The 19,031-nt window shown below is 28.9% G+C and overlaps 1 protein-coding gene across 1 annotated transcript in view; it reads left to right on the forward strand.

Annotated features, from left to right (window-relative positions):
• Positions 1-19,031, forward strand: part of LOC145261114 (phosphatidylinositol 4,5-bisphosphate 3-kinase catalytic subunit alpha isoform-like) — a 310,781-nt gene that overhangs the window by 151,303 nt on the left and 140,447 nt on the right. Inside the window, exon 12 of the mRNA XM_080119338.1 lies at positions 10,554-10,635. Within this exon, the coding sequence (XP_079975464.1) occupies positions 10,554-10,635 (82 nt within the window). The remainder of the gene's footprint in view (positions 1-10,553; positions 10,636-19,031) is intronic.

Genomic DNA, 19,031 nt, shown 5'->3' on the forward strand with positions numbered 1-19,031 from the left:
ACAGGGTTATTCAAGAAAAAAACCCAAAAAAAACAATACCTTATCTAACTATATAAACATACACTGAACACCAGATATATGTACTGTGACGGTACCCTTGGGTAGGGGTCTCCAAAGAAGATTCCAACACAGAGAGCGCGTCTTGAAAAAATTAAATATAGGGTGCCAGCTGAAAGTTATTCAGCCAAGATAGCACCTGTCCAAATTCGGATCCGTGATATCGTCGTGGAATACTTCGGTGACATTCACGTTAACAAATGCAAGGCAACAAAAAATGATGAGGAACACGACAACATTTATATAAGTGTTATAAACATGACAATTTATTTATAAAACAAGGCTGGAAAGAAAATAACGGAAAACAAAACAGGGCAACAAGACAATAATTCAAACAAAAAAAAAATCATGCAGACAATGTTATGAGATAAAGAAAGGGGGGGGGATATGTGATACTTATAATTGTTCAAAGAATATCGTCTCTTATTCTCTTTTCCTTCCTTTTCTTTTTCAAGTGGAAATCAATGAGGTGCGTAAGTAATGTTCCGGGGGGGGGGGGGTTATAATGAGAAATTTCAAGAAAATAAAGATTCTCTTTTCACTACTTTTTTTTTTTCTAGGAGTCAATAATAGATTGTTCATGGGCCAGCCAAAGGGAGGGTCCAGTGATGGGGAGAATTATTTAGAGAGTTGCTTCTTTATCTCTTTCTTTTTCTTTTTATATGAGGCACATAATAGTTCAACTTTGTTAGCTATTTGTACGAGATGGGAGTTGGACAATTTGAAAAGTGTACTTATCTTTCCTTTTTCCGGAGTTGCTGGTCCGTATTCCAACGGCGTGAAGTTTCACAGATAATCGTTTCTTGCTTTTCGTTTTTCTTTCCCTTTTGTTTGTTGATAAGCAATTCTCATGACTAACTTTTAAATTCCAACCGTTGCGTGCCAAGGTATGACCATTGTCTCCTAATCGGCGCGATGTGAGTCGACGGGTTTTTTCTTCACCGTGCGATCTCAGTCCAACTATCTCATGCCAAGGTATATCCATTGTTTCCTTATCGGCGCGATGTGAGTCGACTGGTATTTTTCACCATGCGACCTGGGCCGCAGTGTCTATAAGTTGAAGAGAAGAATCGCCATGCGTGTGATCGCATCTGCGCTCTCAGTCCGACTGATTAAATTTCCCGCTTTTTCTTTGCTTCCAGACCGGTTGGGGATGGGGATGTTGTATCAATGACATCCGCTCAAGGCTGGGGTGGGGGTGTGTCATCTCGATATACTGTTGTCATAACAACACGGAAAACTGGGTCATCCCGTCTGGTCTTGCTTTAACTACGACTGATTGTGATATGAGAGTGTGTGTGTGTGGGGTCGGTTGGTTGTGTTGAGGGGATTTCTAATGGGTACCCGCGGATTGTCGTACAGTGCCTTTACTGTGCAATGTTCCCTGACCTGTGACTGCATGGGTCCCTGTGGTTTTGCCCTGCTTCTCTTGTGAGTTAACACGTATTCGTCGGCTGACGTCACTATATCGATTGCCGTTTCAGCCTTTTTAACAGTCAGGTGTATCCTCATGTCATCAGGTATGCAGTTTTGAAATTACTCAATTAACATGAGTTGTTTCAATTTGTTGAAGTCACCCTCTATGTTTTTGGCATTGCACCACTGATTGAAATAATTCTCTTTAAGTTTAATGAACTCTTCATATGTCTGTCCCTCGCTTTTCTTTAAGTTTCTGAACTTCTGTTGATAAGCTTGTGGAACAAGTTCATAACTTTTAAGAAATGCTTCTTTTACTAATTCATAATCGGCACAGTCTTCTGCTGGAAGTGCCACATATGTCTTTTGGGCTTTACCACTTAATGCTGTTTGTCCAACATTGCCCAACATTCTCTTGGCTAGTTCATATTTAGGGCGGTCTTCTCAAAGTGCGCAAAGTAATCGTCAGCTTCCTTTTCTACAAATTTTGGGATCAGTCGCACTTGTTTAGTTATGTCGAATCTGTTTTGTCCGACTTGCTGTGGTTGATAAGCTATACTTAATTTGCTCATCCTTTTTCTATTTCTGCTTTCGCCATTATTCTGGCTTTCTCTAATTCGACCTGATCATGAGTCATGGTCGTTTTCTCCGCTGGTAAATCTTTCAGCATTTCTTCATCGAAGATGTCATTGTCTACCATATGCTCAGCTATTATTCTCATCAATTGGCTTTTCCTCATAGCTCCCCTAACCTCTAAGTCTAATTTTTTTCCTATTACTATTAGATCATCTTTTTTTAACCTATATAATTTATCTCGAGATGGGTTTTTAAGGAATTTGTCGGTGTCCATCATTTTGCCTTATTGTCCGTGTACAATGTCTACGCACTCCAACGAGGATTTTTGTTCAAGCAAGGAGACCACACTTGCTTGGTGTATGACTGATCTCCAGCGAGCCCCTATGTGACGGTACCCTCGGGTAGGGGTCTCCTAAGAAGATTCCAACACCGAGAGCGTGTCTTGAAAAAATTAAATATAGGGTGCCAGCTGAAAGTTATTCAGCCGAGATAGCACCTGTCCATTTCGGATCAGTGATATCGTCGTGGAATACTTCGGTGACATTTATGTTAACAAATGCAAGGCAACGAAAAATGATGAGGAACACGACGACATTTATATAAGTGTTATAAACATGACAATTTATTTATAAAACAAGGCTGGAAAGAAAATAACGGAAAACAAAACAGGGCAACAAGACAATAATTCAAACAAAAAAAAAATCATGCAGACAATGTTATGAGATAAAGAAAGGGGGGGATATGTGATACTTATAATTGTTCAAAGAATATCGTCTCTTATTCTCTTTTCCTTTTTTTTTTTCAATTGGAAATCAATGAGGTGCGTAAGTAATGTTCCAGTGGGGGGGGGTTTATAATGAGAAATTTCAAGAAAATAAAGATTCTCTTTTCACTACTTTTTTTTTTCTAGGAGTCAATAATAGATTGTTCATGGGCCAGCCAAAGGGAGGGTCCAGTGATGGGGAGAATTATTTAGAGAGTTGCTTCTTTATCTCTTTCTTTTTCTTTTTATATGAGGCACATAATAGTTCAACTTTGTTAGCTATTTGTACGAGATGGGAGTTGGACAATTTGAAAAGTGTACTTATCTTTCCTTTTTCCGGAGTTGCTGGTCCGTATTCCGACGGCGTGAAGTTTCACAGATAATCGTTTCTTGCTTTTCGTTTTTCTTTCCCTTTTGTTTGTTGATAAGCAATTCTCATGACTAACTTTTAAATTCCAACCGTTGCGTGCCAAGGTATGACCATTGTCTCCTTATCGGCGCGATGTGAGTCGACGAGGTTTTTTTCTTCACCGTGCGATCTCAGTCCAACTATCTCATGCCAAGGTATATCCATTGTTTCCTTATCGGCGCGATGTGAGTCGACTGGTATTTTTCACCATGCGACCTGGGCCGCAGTGTCTATAAGTTGAAGAGAAGAATCGCCATGCGTGTGATCGCATCTGCGCTCTCAGTCCGACTGATTAAATTTCCCGCTTTTTCTTTGCTTCCAGACCGGTTGGGGATGGGGATGTTGTATCAATTACATCCGCTCAAGGCTGGGGTGGGGGTGTGTCATCTCGATATACTGTTGTCATAACAACACGGAAAACTGGGTCATCCCGTCTGGTCTTGCTTTAACTACGACTGATTGTGATATGAGAGTGTGTGTGTGTGTGTGTGTGTGTGTGTGTGTGTGTGTGTGTGTGTGTGTGTGTGTGTGAGGGGGGGTTGTCTGCTTGATTAATATATATATATATATATATATATATATATATATATATATATATCATAAATAAAGAGGAAGGGGGTATAGCCATTTCTCTTAACAGTACATAAAACTTATAACTATTAATGTATAAAAAAAGACTGGCATTAAATGACCACATAGGTTGATATGCCGTAAACCAATCAATCAATCATATATTCTTGCTATATATTTTTATTTTAGATTCAAGTAAAATATTATTATATATTTTTATTTAGTTTCAAGTAAAGTATTATATATTTTTATTTTAGTTTCAAGTAAAGTATTATATATTTTTATTTTAGTTTCAAGTAAAATATTATATATTTTAGTTTCAAGTAAAATATATATTTTAGTTTCAAGTAAAATATTATATATTTTAGTTTCAAGTAAAATATTCTTATATATTTTAGTTTAAAGTAAAATATTCTTATATATTTTAGTTTAAAGTAAAATATTCTTATATATTTTAGTTTAAAGTAAAATATTCTTATATATTTTAGTTTAAAGTAAAATATTCTTGTTATATTTTTATTTTAGTTTCAAGTAAAATATATTTTTTTATTTTAGTTTCAAGTAAAATATTATATATTATTTTAATTTCAAGTGAAATATTGTTATATATTTCTATTTTAGTTTCAAGTAAAATATATATTTTTTTTATTTCAGTTTCAAGTAAAATGTTTTATTTCAGTTTTAATATATATTATTTTAGTTTTAAGTAAAATATATATTATTTTAGTTTTAAGTAAAATATATATTATTTTAGTGTTAAGTAAAATATATATTATTTTAGTGTTAAGTAAAATATATATTATTTTAGTGTTAAGTAAAATATATATTATTTTAGTGTTAAGTAAAATATATATTATTTTAGTGTTAAGTAAAATATATATTATTTTAGTGTTAAGTAAAATATATATTATTTTAGTGTTAAGTAAAATATATATTATTTTAGTGTTAAGTAAAATATATATTATTTTAGTGTTAAGTAAAATATATATTATTTTAGTGTTAAGTAAAATATATATTATTTTAGTGTTAAGTAAAATATATATTATTTTAGTGTTAAGTAAAATATATATTATTTTAGTGTTAAGTAAAATATATATTATTTTAGTGTTAAGTAAAATATATATTATTTTAGTGTTAAGTAAAATATATATTATTTTAGTGTTAAGTAAAATATATATTATTTTAGTGTTAAGTAAAATATATATTATTTTAGTGTTAAGTAAAATATATATTATTTTAGTGTTAAGTAAAATATATATTATTTTAGTGTTAAGTAAAATATATATTATTTTAGTGTTAAGTAAAATATATATTATTTTAGTGTTAAGTAAAATATATATTATTTTAGTGTTAAGTAAAATATATATTATTTTAGTGTTAAGTAAAATATATATTATTTTAGTGTTAAGTAAAATATATATTATTTTAGTGTTAAGTAAAATATATATTATTTTAGTGTTAAGTAAAATATATATTATTTTAGTGTTAAGTAAAATATTTTAGTTTCAAGTAAAAAAATATATATTATTTTAGTGTTAAGTAAAATATATATTATTTTAGTTTCAAGTAAAAAAATATATATTATTTTAGTTTCAAGTAAAATATTGTTATATATTTCTATTTTAGTTTCGAGTAAAATATATATTTTTTCTTTCAGTTTCAAGTAAAATATTTTATTTTAGTTTCAAGTAAAATATTTTTTATTTTAGTTTCAAGTAAAATATATTTTAGTTTCAAGTAAAATATATTTTAGTTTCAAGTAAAATATATTTTAGTTTCAAGTAAAATATTTTTATTTTAGTTTCAAGTAAAATATTTTTATTTTAGTTTCAAGTAAAATATTTTTATTTTAGTTTCAAGTAAAATATTCTTATATATTTTTTAGTTTAGTTTCAAGTAAAATATTCTCATTTTTATTTTAGTGTCAAGTAAAATATTCTCATTTTTATTTTAGTGTCAAGTAAAATATTCTCATTTTTATTTTAGTGTCAAGTAAAATATTCTCATTTTTATTTTAGTGTCTAGTAAAATATATAATATTTTAGTTTCAAGTAAAATATATTTTTTTTAGTTTCCTTAATATATATTTATATTTTAGTTGGAAGTAAATATTCTTAATGTATATTTTTTATTTTAGTTTTAAGGAAAATATTCTCGTTATGTATTTTTATTTTAGTTTCAAATAAAATATTTATATTTTTATTTTAGTATCAAGTAAAGTATTATGTTTGTATTTTAGTTTCAAGTAAAATATATTTTTTTTATTTTAGTTCCAAGTAAAATATGCTTGTATATTTTTACTTTAGTTCCAAGTAAAATATTCTTATATATATATATATATATATATATATATATATATATATATATAATATGAGAATATTTTACTTGGAACTAAAGCAACATACTTTAGTTTCAAGTAAAATATTATTATATATTTTTATTTTAGTTTCAAGTAAAATATTCTTATATATTTTTATTTTAGTTTAAAGTAAAATATTCTTATATTTTTATTTTAGTTTAAAGTAAAATATTCTTATATATTTTTATTTTAGTATCAAGTAAAATATTCTCATTTTTATTTTAGTGTCAAGTAAAATATTATATATTTTTATTTTAGTTTCAAGTAAAATATATTTTTGCTTAGTTTCCTTAATATATATTTTTATTTCAGTTGGAAGTAAATATTCTTAATGTATATTTTTATTTTAGTATCAAGTAAAGTGTTATGTTTGTATTTTAGTTTAAAGTAAAATATATTTTTTTATTTTAGTTTCAAGTAAAATATGCTTATATATATATAGAAAAGAAAGATCGGTACGAATGCGTGCGTGCCGAGTGTATAGAAAAGGGATGGATGTGCAATGTGATGCCTATCGAGGTTGGATGTCGAGGATTTTTAGGACACTCCACCATTTCGCTTCTTTCGAAAATAGGCGTCACTGGAAGGGATTTTAAAAAACAAAAATGTCGCCTGCAAACAATTGTTAGACAGGCGTCATGCTGGATCTGGCGCAATTCGAAGATATTTGCAAAGAGAGCATAATATTGTCCACTTCTTCCGTTCTCGGGCTGCTCTGGAAAAAAAAAAGAGAGGGAGGAAAGAAAAAGAAGGAAGGGGGGAAAGGAAGGAAAAAAGGGAAATTAAAGAGAAAAATTAATAAATAAAATTTTAATTAAAGTTAAAAATAAAAATGAAAAAGTTAAAAACAGCGTTTTTCCTCTGCTTGAATATGCCAGGTAATTTTTTTTTTTTTTATATCCTATTTATTGCTTTGCCCAGCAGCAATAGCTGCTGGTGGCGCCAGGGGTGGCAGTCCCGCTTTAGCCACCGAAACTGTGTCATCACCTCTGGTTAGCGGCTGATGAGGGAAAAGTAAAAGCACATGTGGTCACATGTTGTATGTAGAATATAATATGAGAATATTTTACTTGGAACTAAAGCAACATACTTTAGTTTCAAGTAAAATATTCTTATTATATATTTTTATTTTAGTTTCAAGTAAAATATTATATATTTTTATTTTAATTTAAAGTAAAATATATATATTTTTATTTTAGTTTAAAGTAAAATATGCTTATATATTTTTTTAGTTTAAAGCAAAATATTCTTATATATATTTTTTTTAGTTTAAAGTAAAATATTCTTATATATTTTTTTTAGTTTAAAGTAAAATATTCTTATATATTTTTTTTAGTTTAAAGTAAAATATTCTTATATATTTTTTTTAGTTTAAAGTAAAATATTCTTGTCATATTTTTATTTTAGTTTCAAGTAAAATATTATATATTATTTTAATTTCAAGTAAAATATTGTTATATATTTCTATTTTAGTTTCAAGTAAAATATTATATATTTTTTTATTTCAGTTTCAAGTAAAATGTTTTATTTCAGTTGTAAGTAAAATATATATTATTTTAGCTTTAAGTAAAATATGTATTATTTTAGTGTTAAGTAAAATATGTATTATTTTAGTGTTAAGTAAAATATATATTATTTTAGTGTTAAGTAAAATATATATTATTTTAGTGTTAAGTAAAATATATATTATTTTAGTGTTAAGTAAAATATATATTATTTTAGTGTTAAGTAAAATATTATATATTATTTTAGTTTCAAGTGAAATATTATATATTATTTTAGTTTCAAGTGAAATATTATATATTATTTTAGTTTCAAGTGAAATATTATATATTATTTTAGTTTCAAGTAAAATATTGTTATATATTTCTATTTTAGTTTCAAGTAAAATATATATTTTTTCTTTCAGTTTCAAGTAAAATATATTTTTTCTTTCAGTTTCAAGTAAAATGTTTTATTTTAGTTTCAAGTAAGATATATATTATTTTACTTTCAAGTAAAATATATTATTTTAGTTTCAATTTTATTTTAGTTTCAAGTAAAATATTTTTTATTTTAGTTTCAAGTAAAATATTTTTTATTTTAGTTTCAAGTAAAATATTTTTTATTTTAGTTTCAAGTAAAATATTTTTTATTTTAGTTTCAAGTAAAATATTTTTTATTTTAGTTTCAAGTAAAATATTTTTTATTTTAGTTTCAAGTAAAATATTTTTTATTTTAGTTTCAAGTAAAATATTCTTACATATTTTTATTTTAGTTTAAAGTAAAAAGTAAAATATTCTCATATTTTTTTTCAGTTTCAAGTAAAATATATATTATTTTAATTTCAAGTAAAATATTATATATTTTAGTTTCAAGTAAAATATTATATATTATTTTAGTTTCAAGTAAAATATTATATATTATTTTAGTTTCAAGTAAAATATTATATATTATTTTAGTTTCAAGTAAAATATTATATATTATTTTAGTTTCAAGTAAAATATTATATATTATTTTAGTTTCAAGTAAAATATTATATATTATTTTAGTTTCAAGTAAAATATTATATATTATTTTAGTTTCAAGTAAAATATTATATATTATTTTAGTTTCAAGTAAAATATTATATATTATTTTAGTTTCAAGTAAAATATTATATATTATTTTAGTTTCAAGTATAATATATATTTTTTATTTCAGTTTCAAGTAAAATGTTTTTTTTTAGTTTCAAGTAAAATATATATTATTTTAATTTAAAGTAAAATATTATTTTAATTTCAAGTAAAATATTATTTTAGTTTCAAGGAAAATAATATTTTAGTTTCAAGTAAAATATATTATTTTAGTTACAAGTAAAATATTTTTATTTTAGTTTCAAGTAAAATATTTTTATTTTAGTTTCAAGTAAAATATTTTTATTTTAGTTTCAAGTAAAATATTTTTATTTTAGTTTCAAGTAAAATATTTTTATTTTAGTTTCAAGTAAAATATTCCTATATATGTTTATTTTAGTGTCAAGTAAAATATTCTTATATATGTTTATTTTAGTGTCAAGTAAAATATTCTTATATATTTTTATTTTAGTGTCAAGTAAAATATATATTTTTTTAGTTTCCTTAATATATATTTTTATTTCAGTTGGAAGTAAATATTCTTAATGTATATTTTTTATTTTTGTTTCAAATAAAATATTCTTATTTTATGTTTATTTTAGTATCAAGTAAAGTATTATGTTTGTATTTTAGTTTCAAGTAAAATATATATTTTTATTTTAGTTCCAAGTAAAATAATCTTTTATATATATATATATACATAAAATATATATATATATATATGTATATATATATATATATATATATACACCGTACAAACGGTCGGGTTTTAATCCTGGCTTGAGGTAGTTGCCTGTGTAGCCGCACTGATGAGCTGTGAAACAGCGAAACAGTACTGTATGTGGATGTCTATATATATATATATATATATATATATATATATATATAAGAATATTTTACTTGGAACTAAAGTACTTTAGTTTCAAGTAAAATATTCTTATTATATATTTTTATTTTAGTTTCAAGTAAAATATTCTTGTTATTGATTTTTATTTTAATTGCAAGTAAAATATTCTTATATATTCTTTTAATTACAAGTAAAATATTCTCATATATTCTTTTAATTACAAGTAAAATATTCTCATATTTTAATTGCAAGTAAAATATTCTGATTATATATTTTCTTTTAATTGCAAGTAAAATATTCTGATTATATATTCTTTTAATTGCAAGTAAAATATTCTGATTATATATTTTCTTTTAATTGCAAGTAAAATATTCTGATTATATATTTCCTTTTAATTGCAAGTAAAATATTCTCATTTTTTTTTTATTTTAATTGCAAATAAAACATATTCAAGTAAAATATTCTCATATATTTTTATTTTAGTTTCAAGTAAAATATTCTCATATTTTTTTTAGTTTCAAGTAAAATATTCTGATATTTTTTATTTTAATTGCAAGTAAAATATTATTTAGTTTTATTTTAATTAAAAGTAAAATATTTATTTTTTTAGTTTCCAATAAAAAATTCTTATCATATATATTTTTTTAATGGCAAGTAAAATATTATATATTTTTAGTTTAGTTGCAAGTAAAATATTATTGTATTTTTATTGTAATTGCATGTAAAACATTCTTATGTATTTTTATTGTAGTTGCAAATAAAATATTATTATATATTTTTATTTTAATTGCAAGTAAAATATTATATATTTATTATAGTTACAAGAAAATATTCTTATATATTATTTTATTTGCAAGTAAAATATTGTTATTAAGTTTGAAATTATCTTTTTATATGTTACTTCTTTATTTAGAAAAAATTTGAAAGTATAAAATTCTAAAGATTTGTTTTTCTCTTCCTAGGAATACATGTCTAGTATTACCTCATTCTCTACCAAAACTGCTGAATTCTGTGAAATGGAACGATAGGGGTGATGTGGCCGAGGTTAGCATTATTTCATATTTTAATTTTCTGTTGGAATATATGTAAATATATATTATGTTGGATTTTTTCTTTTCATTAATTTTTCATATAACTTGATAGGAAAAAAACAATTTTATTTTATCTTTTTAATTCTTTGAGAATATACTGCTTTTCTTTGGGCTTAGACTGGTGGTTTGACAGGCCGCGTGCAATCAATCAGTTCTTTCTAGCACTAAATCGGACAAATATTACAAGAAAATATGCTCCTACTTCCCATTACAATAAACTGATTTAGTAAGCGATTGCTGGAGGGTCAATCAACTTGCCAAATAACTCTGAGAAGCCAAAGGTTTTCGTAAAAAACGATGGTTTCAGAAAAAAAATGGAAGAAATACAGGTGCTTGAATCCACCAGAATGACGAGTATATTTTTCCTGTATTCCTGCTGTGTTGAGGCCAATGAATATCTCTCCCTCTCAACACTTCCTATATATATGGCTGATGGGGAGCAAGAGGGGTGAATAAGATAAAATGCATAAATGTTAGATAAAAAGCCTCATAAACGAAATCATTGAAAGTCTCAAACAACACCAGTTCAGACTCAGAAGTAGAAAACCAAAACCTTCCCTACTTCATAGTAATTGAAGCAACCTAAGGAGAACCAATAACAAAGGTGTCTCCTTTCAAAATAGAAAAATATCAAACCTAAAATGGTCCAACATGAACAGCACACTACTAGCAGAAGTAACGAGCAACAAAAATCTTCAAATGGAAACATTTTGACAACCAAAAAAATCAAAACCTACCCCCACAAAACTCTGAATACTATTAAAGGAGTGATTAGAAGCACTAAATTTATCCTGTCCTCCTTGGAAGGGATCAGGACTAATCTTAAAAATCAAAATGTTATTGTTGCCAAAAGAATGCAAATGAAAAGATCTGGTGAACTCGTAAATGCCAAAAATCGACATACTAACATTCAGCAAATACCAAATCCCAAATAATATCAAAATAATGTATGAAAAAATAAACACCAAATCCTACATACCAAATTCAATTAGATAGTACAACTGCCAAAGATACACCATCGAGAAAAATGTACATGCCTTTCAGTATGCATGAGGTATGGAGATAACAGGACACACAAAGTGTAAAAGAAAAAAAATGTTAATTGCCAAAAAGGCCGTAGAGCAAATTCTAAAGAGTGTGACAAGTGGAAGAAAGAGAAATTAATAAAATATACAAGAAATATAACCTAACAAGAAGCCTATAACCTAGTTGAAAATACGAGATATTTTGCAATAACAACAAAATAAAAAACATACAGCATACTACTGAACCAAATAACCATACAACAAAAGCCAATTCAAACTTGGAAGATATGAAAATACTCAATGGAATGGGACTAATAGAAGAATTAAAAAATAACTGTTAAATAAATCACGATTACATAACCATACAAAGCTCACAAACCAAAATACAACCTAAAAACCTCATAAAACACCCAAGTACTACAACACCCATAAAAACAAACCCTCGTAGAGGAGAAAAAAAGCGGACACCAAAAAATGCTGACGAAGGGAAAGAAAATAAATCCTACTCAACAAAGAAATAAAAACTAAAATAAATACACCATGCTCAATGTCCATAGCAAGAGCCTCAATTCAAAACAGAGTTGACTACACTGAAGACCGAAGATCAAACACTAATGCCTAACAAAAATTAACAGACCAGAAGTGATGGCTACAAATAAAAATACTATATACATAATATTCTATGACTATCAAATCCATGCCAACAAACAGAATCTTACAATGGAACATCAGAGATATAAGAGCAAATCCCCATGAATTATTACTACTCATCTCATCACTTCTACCTGCAGCAATCTGTTTACAGGAAACCTTTTTAAAAGAAAGCAACATCACATAAACATAAATAACCACATCTTCACAACCACAGAGCATCTGGTTGCACATCAATAATAATAAACAATAAAATTTCAACAAGACAGATTAACCTAAACAACTATGCAAGTAATTATCATATCTGTGACCTTACATAAAACTAACTATATGCTCAATTTACATACCACCTAACAACACGCCCAGTGAAACTGAATTGAACAAGCTGATCAATCATCTCCAAAAACCATATATACTATTGAGACTTTAGTAGTCAAGATATAATATGGGGAAGCAAAGGAACAAACCAAAAATGAAATTAATTGAAAATATAATGAATCAAAACATATGAACGTATATAACAACAACAATACACACATATTTGCAACGGGCACCTACTCTGCCATAGATCATACTCTATGCAACCCATCCATATACCAAGATTACAATTGGAAAACATATGGCGACACATGCTGGAGTTTCCCAATAATATTGAAAACCTGAACACAACTATGGAACAAAAAAATACCAAATGATGTTGCGATATTTTGGTGTTCTTAATGGGGTATGATCCCACACAGTCGGACGATTCTATTTATAAACGATGCTGCTAAGAACTGACAAATCAAATTAATTCACGTTCTGCTACCAACCAATCAGAAACCAGAATTGCTTCAGAAATATTATACCTTTTCTGGAGCAATTTCACATGTTCTTTTCCGTCTCGACACGGTAAGAATATTTTGTTCTGTGGAACTGTCTACTACAAACAAGTCACCTCCCAGGACTTGTGTGTAACAGCGAACCATCTGAAACTGTTCTGAAACTAAAAATGGCTTACACTTCTAGAGGTTATGCGCCCAGCGTGCGTCTTTATTTCAATGGATCCGAATCAAAATTCGGATTGTGGCAAGTTAAATTTCTAGGATATCTACGAATCCAAAAGCTACACAAAGTACTACAAACACAACCTGAAAACAGAAACGACCCCGACTTCATTGAAAAGAACGCAACTGTCTTTGCGGAATAAATACAGTGTTTAGATGACCAAAGTCTATCACTGGTAATGAGAGAAGCCCTGGATGACGGCTGCAAAGCATTAAACATATTGAGAGAGCATTATTTATCGAAAGGAAAATCCAAAATTATTTCTTTATACACTGAACTGACCTCTCTAAAACGAATGGAAGCCGAAACTATTACTGATTATATTATAAGAGCTGAGACAACTGCAAATTCTTTAAAAATGTCTGGTGAAGTTATAAGTGACAGTCTGTTAATTTCCATGGTCCTTAAGGGATTACCGAGTGATTTCAAGCCATTTACCACCGTGGTAACCCAGAAAGAAAAACCCATGACTTTTAGCCAATTCAAGGTAGCACTCAGAAGTTACGAAGAAACAGAAAAAATGATCACAGAAAAAAACGAATCCACAAATATCATGAAATTTAAAAATACACACATAAACACCAAAATCGAATAATACCCATGCCAGGAATAAAAAACGCAACTTTGCCAAAAGCAAGTTTTTTCCTAAGAAAAGTACAAAAATTATTTGCTATAATTGTGGACGACCTAATCACAAGAGTTTCCAATGTAGATACAGGACTCAAAATGGCGACTACATTAAAAATGTAGAGAGCTCTGTTAGTGAACATACATTTTTATTTTCGTGTACATTTGATGTTTCTACAAACAATAATAATTTTCTTGTCGATTGTGGGGCCACGGCACATGTGATTACAAAGGAATCTGATTTTATCAATTTTGATCCCAACTTTAAGCCACAAAATCATTTTGTAGAACTAGCTGATGGGAGTCGAGTCAATGATATTGTTTGGAAAAGAGGCAATGCGAAAATCTCGCTAAAGAACAATAAAGGGGAACTGTGTTTCTGTATTCTAGAAAACGCTCTTCTAATCCTAAAATTTAAACAAAATGTATTTTCTGTACAAGCTGCCACAAAACAAGGTGCAAATATAAACTTTAGCCCCAATAAATAAAAACTGGTATACCCGAATGGAACTGTATTCGACATTAAAGAAAATGGAAGACTATATTATTTAAATAGCGTAGTCCCATCAAAAACCGCCTGCCATGATCCACAGACATGGCATAAAATTCTTGGACACTGCAATATTCCTGATATCAAAAAGTTGCCGACTGTAGTTGATGGAATGCAAATACAAACCTCAAAAACCTTCAACTGTGACGTCTGTACGCAAGGGAAAATGACAAACTATCAAAACAAGATACCAGACAAAAAGGCTAAAAAAATCCTATCAATGGTGCATTGTGACTTGAATGGTCCCGTAGAACCGATGGCCAGAGAAAATTATAGATATGTGTTGAATTTCATAGATGACCATTCAGGTTTAATAATGGTTTACTTTTGAAAGAACAAATCTGATACCCTGCTAGCAACTAAGAAATATCTAGCTGACATGGCCCCCTACGGTGAAATCAAGTGTATTTGCTCTGACAACGGTACGGAATTCACCAATAAAGACTTTGAACTTTTACTAATTAACGATCATATCAGGCATGAAACATCAGCTCCTAGATCGCCACACCAAAATGGGACTGCTGAACGTGCGTGGCGGACACTTTTTGAAATGGCAAGATGCCTACTCATTGAATCAAAACTCCCTAAAAACCTCTGGACGTATGCACTTATGGCGGCAGCCTATATACGCAACAGGTGCTTTAGCAAAACACTATCTAAAACTCCATATGAATCTTTCTGCGGTTAAAAACCAAATTTAAGCAGAATGCATATATTTGGTTCAACTTGCTTCGCATATATTGAGAAAAAGAGTAAATTGAATATTAAAGCCGACAGAGGTATATTTCTTGAATATGATAAAAACAGTCCAGCCAATTTAATATTTTTTTCCGAAAAAAATAAAATAAAAAGAATCTGGTGTGTAAAATTCACAGACACGTTTAATTTTACAGACGAAAACCCGTCATGTGAAGATGAAATTATATTACCTCAAATAATTAAAACAAACGAAAACGACGGAGACGAGAGTGTCCATGATGATGATGATGATAAAGTCGAAAGATATCCCAAAAGAAATAGAAGACAACCCGATTTTTTTGTGGTCAACAATATAAAAGATTATCAAATCGACTATTGCTATTCAATGGAAAATGTGCCAAAAAGCTTCAACGAAGCAATTAATTCAGAACATTGTGCTGAATGGAAAATTGCCATGAAAAAAGAAATAGATGCCTTAACCGAAAATGATACCTATACGGTAGTGCCTCTCCCAAGAGATAAACATGTTATTTCTACCAGATGGGTCTTTACAAAAAAGAGTGCAGCATCAGGCATAGAACAGTACAAAGCAAGATTTGTTGCTAAAGGGTACTCTCAGATTTACGGTAAAGAATACTTTTTCTACGTTTTCACCAACCACAAACCTAACGACAATCAGAATTTTACTGCAAGTCGCATCACAATATGACCTAAACATCGATCAAATGGACGTAAAAAATGCTTATTTGAATGCCCCAATAGACTGAAATTTATATTACCCCCTTCAGAGGGATTTATAATGAAAAATAAAAATAGCGTGTGGCGACTTAACAAGTCATTATATGGTCTAAAGCAGAGTGCTCAGTGTTGGAATACAGTATTTCATGATTATATTATTAAACAACAATTTAGACAATGTGCTGTAGACCCCTGTTTATATACCCAATACAAAGACGATAAACTACTGATTTTGGTTTTGTAGGTCGATGATATTTTAATCACATCAAATTGTGACATAATGTTAACCGATGTTAAGAACAAATTCAGTAAAAGATTCAAAATGACCGATCTTGGCAAAATATCCTGGTTTCTGGGGATAGAATTTACTCAAAGTAAGGGACTTGTGACTCAATCGAGATACATCGACAAAATACTATTAAAATTTGGAATGGAGAGTGCAAGAAACGCTCTACACCGGTCGAAAATGATATTAATAAAAATACACGCACAGAATCTGAAATAATAAATGACACACAATATCGCGAAATTATAGGTAGTTTTATATATTTAATGACTGCAACCAGGCCAGACATATGCTATGCAGTAACAAAACTGTCACAAAAATTATCACGACCGACAATGAAGGATTTAAACAGAGCTAAACAAGTCCTACGTTATTTAAAAGGAACTAAAGAACAAGTTAGTATTTAGAAAATCAAGAAATTCCATAAAATTAGGTTTTTCGGATTCAGACTGGGCAAACGACAAAGATCGCAAGAGTGCATCTGGATATTGTTTCAGACTCTCAGAAAATGGGCCTATTATTTCATGGAAATCTAAAAAGCAACAGATTGTATCTCTCTCTACGTGTGAAGCAGAATTTATCGCGATCACACACACGACCCTGGAAGCACTCTACCTTAAAAATATCCTAAAGACTATTTTAGAGCCAGAATTAATTACAAGCCCCGTAGTAATCAATTGTGATAATCAAGCCAGTATAGCAGAGAACACGATAATCAACCAAAAATCTAAGCATATAGATATAAAATACCATTTCATAAAAAATTAGATAAAAAATGAATCCATTATTTTGAATTACATATCATCAGAACAAAATATTGCTGATGTATTTACGAAACCTGCAACAAGGATAAAGTTATGTTTATTTTTCTCAAAACTCGTTGGGGAATTCGACTGAATAATTTTTTTTCTTTCACTGCCCTGTATGTATATAGATTTCCAAAGGGCGAATGAACTCTTTTTCTGGGTCAACGGCCAACTAGCACCATGTATATTTGTGTGTGTGTATATGTGTATGGGGGTGGAGAGGGCTCCCGTTAGCCGTGGTGAAGGCAACCTTTCTAGGAGAAGGAAATCTCTGATTTAAAAAACCATAAAGCGGAAGACCATTACCCGCATAAGCTGGTCTGCAGTTTAATTTGTTTCTGGCTATCTTGCTCTTGCTTGTTGCTGGATCTCAACATTTTGAACCGAGAGAGAGACTTAGCTGTCGTACAAAACTAAGACTCTGTAATATCATCTTTGTATAGATACTCCCTCAGGCATTTGGGCTCATGGATTTCAAATGTCTGAGGGAGTGGCACTCGTCTGACAAGACGTTGCAATCATCATATATATATATATATATATATATATATATATATATATATAAAAATTAGTCCTGGACGTTAAACTGTATCCATTTTATTTGTATTAACACTTTAACCTACTAATGTGAAACTAATACTTTTGCTTAAAAAAAAAAAAAAAAACTCTTTGTAATTTTCCTTTTTGACATTTGAACACAATTAAAAATGGTGTCGTTTTAAATGCTAAAATTCTAAGATCCAAATGATTTCTAATTTTTGTTATGTCTAAGTGAATATAAAAATATATATTTATTTTTGAGCAGAACAAACACAAGGGACTTCCCCATTACAAAAAAAATAGGGAGGATGTTGCAATATTTTGGTGTTCTTAATGGGGTATGATCCCACACAGTCGGACGATTCTATTTATAAACGATGCTGCTAAGAACTGACAAATCAAATTAATTCACGGTCTGCTACCAACCAATCAGAAACCAGAATTGCTTCATAAATATTACACCTTTTCTGGAGCAATTTCACATGTTCTTTTCCGTCTCGACACGGTAAGAATATTTTGTTCTGTGGAACTGTCTACTACAAACAAGTCATCTCCCAGGACTTGTGTCTAACAGCGAACCATCTGAAACTGTTCTGAAACTAAAAATGGCTTACACTTCTAGACTGGACCCTAGAAAAAACGTTGAGAAATGTTTTAAAAATAATGTCCATCTCTTCTGATAGCACAAGTAAACAATGATGAGGATCACTTGACCTACTTTACCAACACTTGTAGCAAATGAAAACATCCCAAAATCAACTACTTCTACCAAATACAATAAACCTGAAAACTTTGTCTCTTCCAAAAACCAAAGCTTTCCAAAAATTAAAATAATTGGAGAGATGAAAGACCTTGATTTCAAATCTCAAAACACCGAAAATTACAACCAAAACTTAATTTTAGCAGAATTAAAAGAATCCCTCTCTAAAGCCCACAATATAACAGAAAGACCTGATAAAAATTCTATATAATTTTCTGAAAACCTACCAAAAGTATTGATGAAATATTTACTCAAAATATCCAATAAAATATGGTATACTGGAAATATCCCTCAAATCTGGAAGCAGGCTACGATAATTACAATCGCAAACTCAACATTCTAAATCAAAATGATACTAGGTTATCAAACTTTAGACCAATAGCATCTTCAAGCTGTGTTGAAGAAACATTCAAAAGAATGATAAATACCAGACTAATCTGGTTTCTAGAATTCAAGAACCTATTAACTAAACCTAAATCTGGGTTTTGCAAACGCAGAATCACAACTGACCATTTGATTTGACTGGAGTCATCTATAAGGGAGACCTTAATTTAAAAAAAAAAAAAAAAAAAAAAATCTAATAGTTATATTCTTTGACATTGAAAAGGCATACAACACTA

The sequence above is a fragment of the Euprymna scolopes genome, chromosome 37 (assembly GCF_053919585.1).
Source record: "Euprymna scolopes isolate OS-2025 chromosome 37, ASM5391958v1, whole genome shotgun sequence".
Lineage (NCBI taxonomy): Eukaryota > Metazoa > Mollusca > Cephalopoda > Sepiida > Sepiolidae > Euprymna > Euprymna scolopes.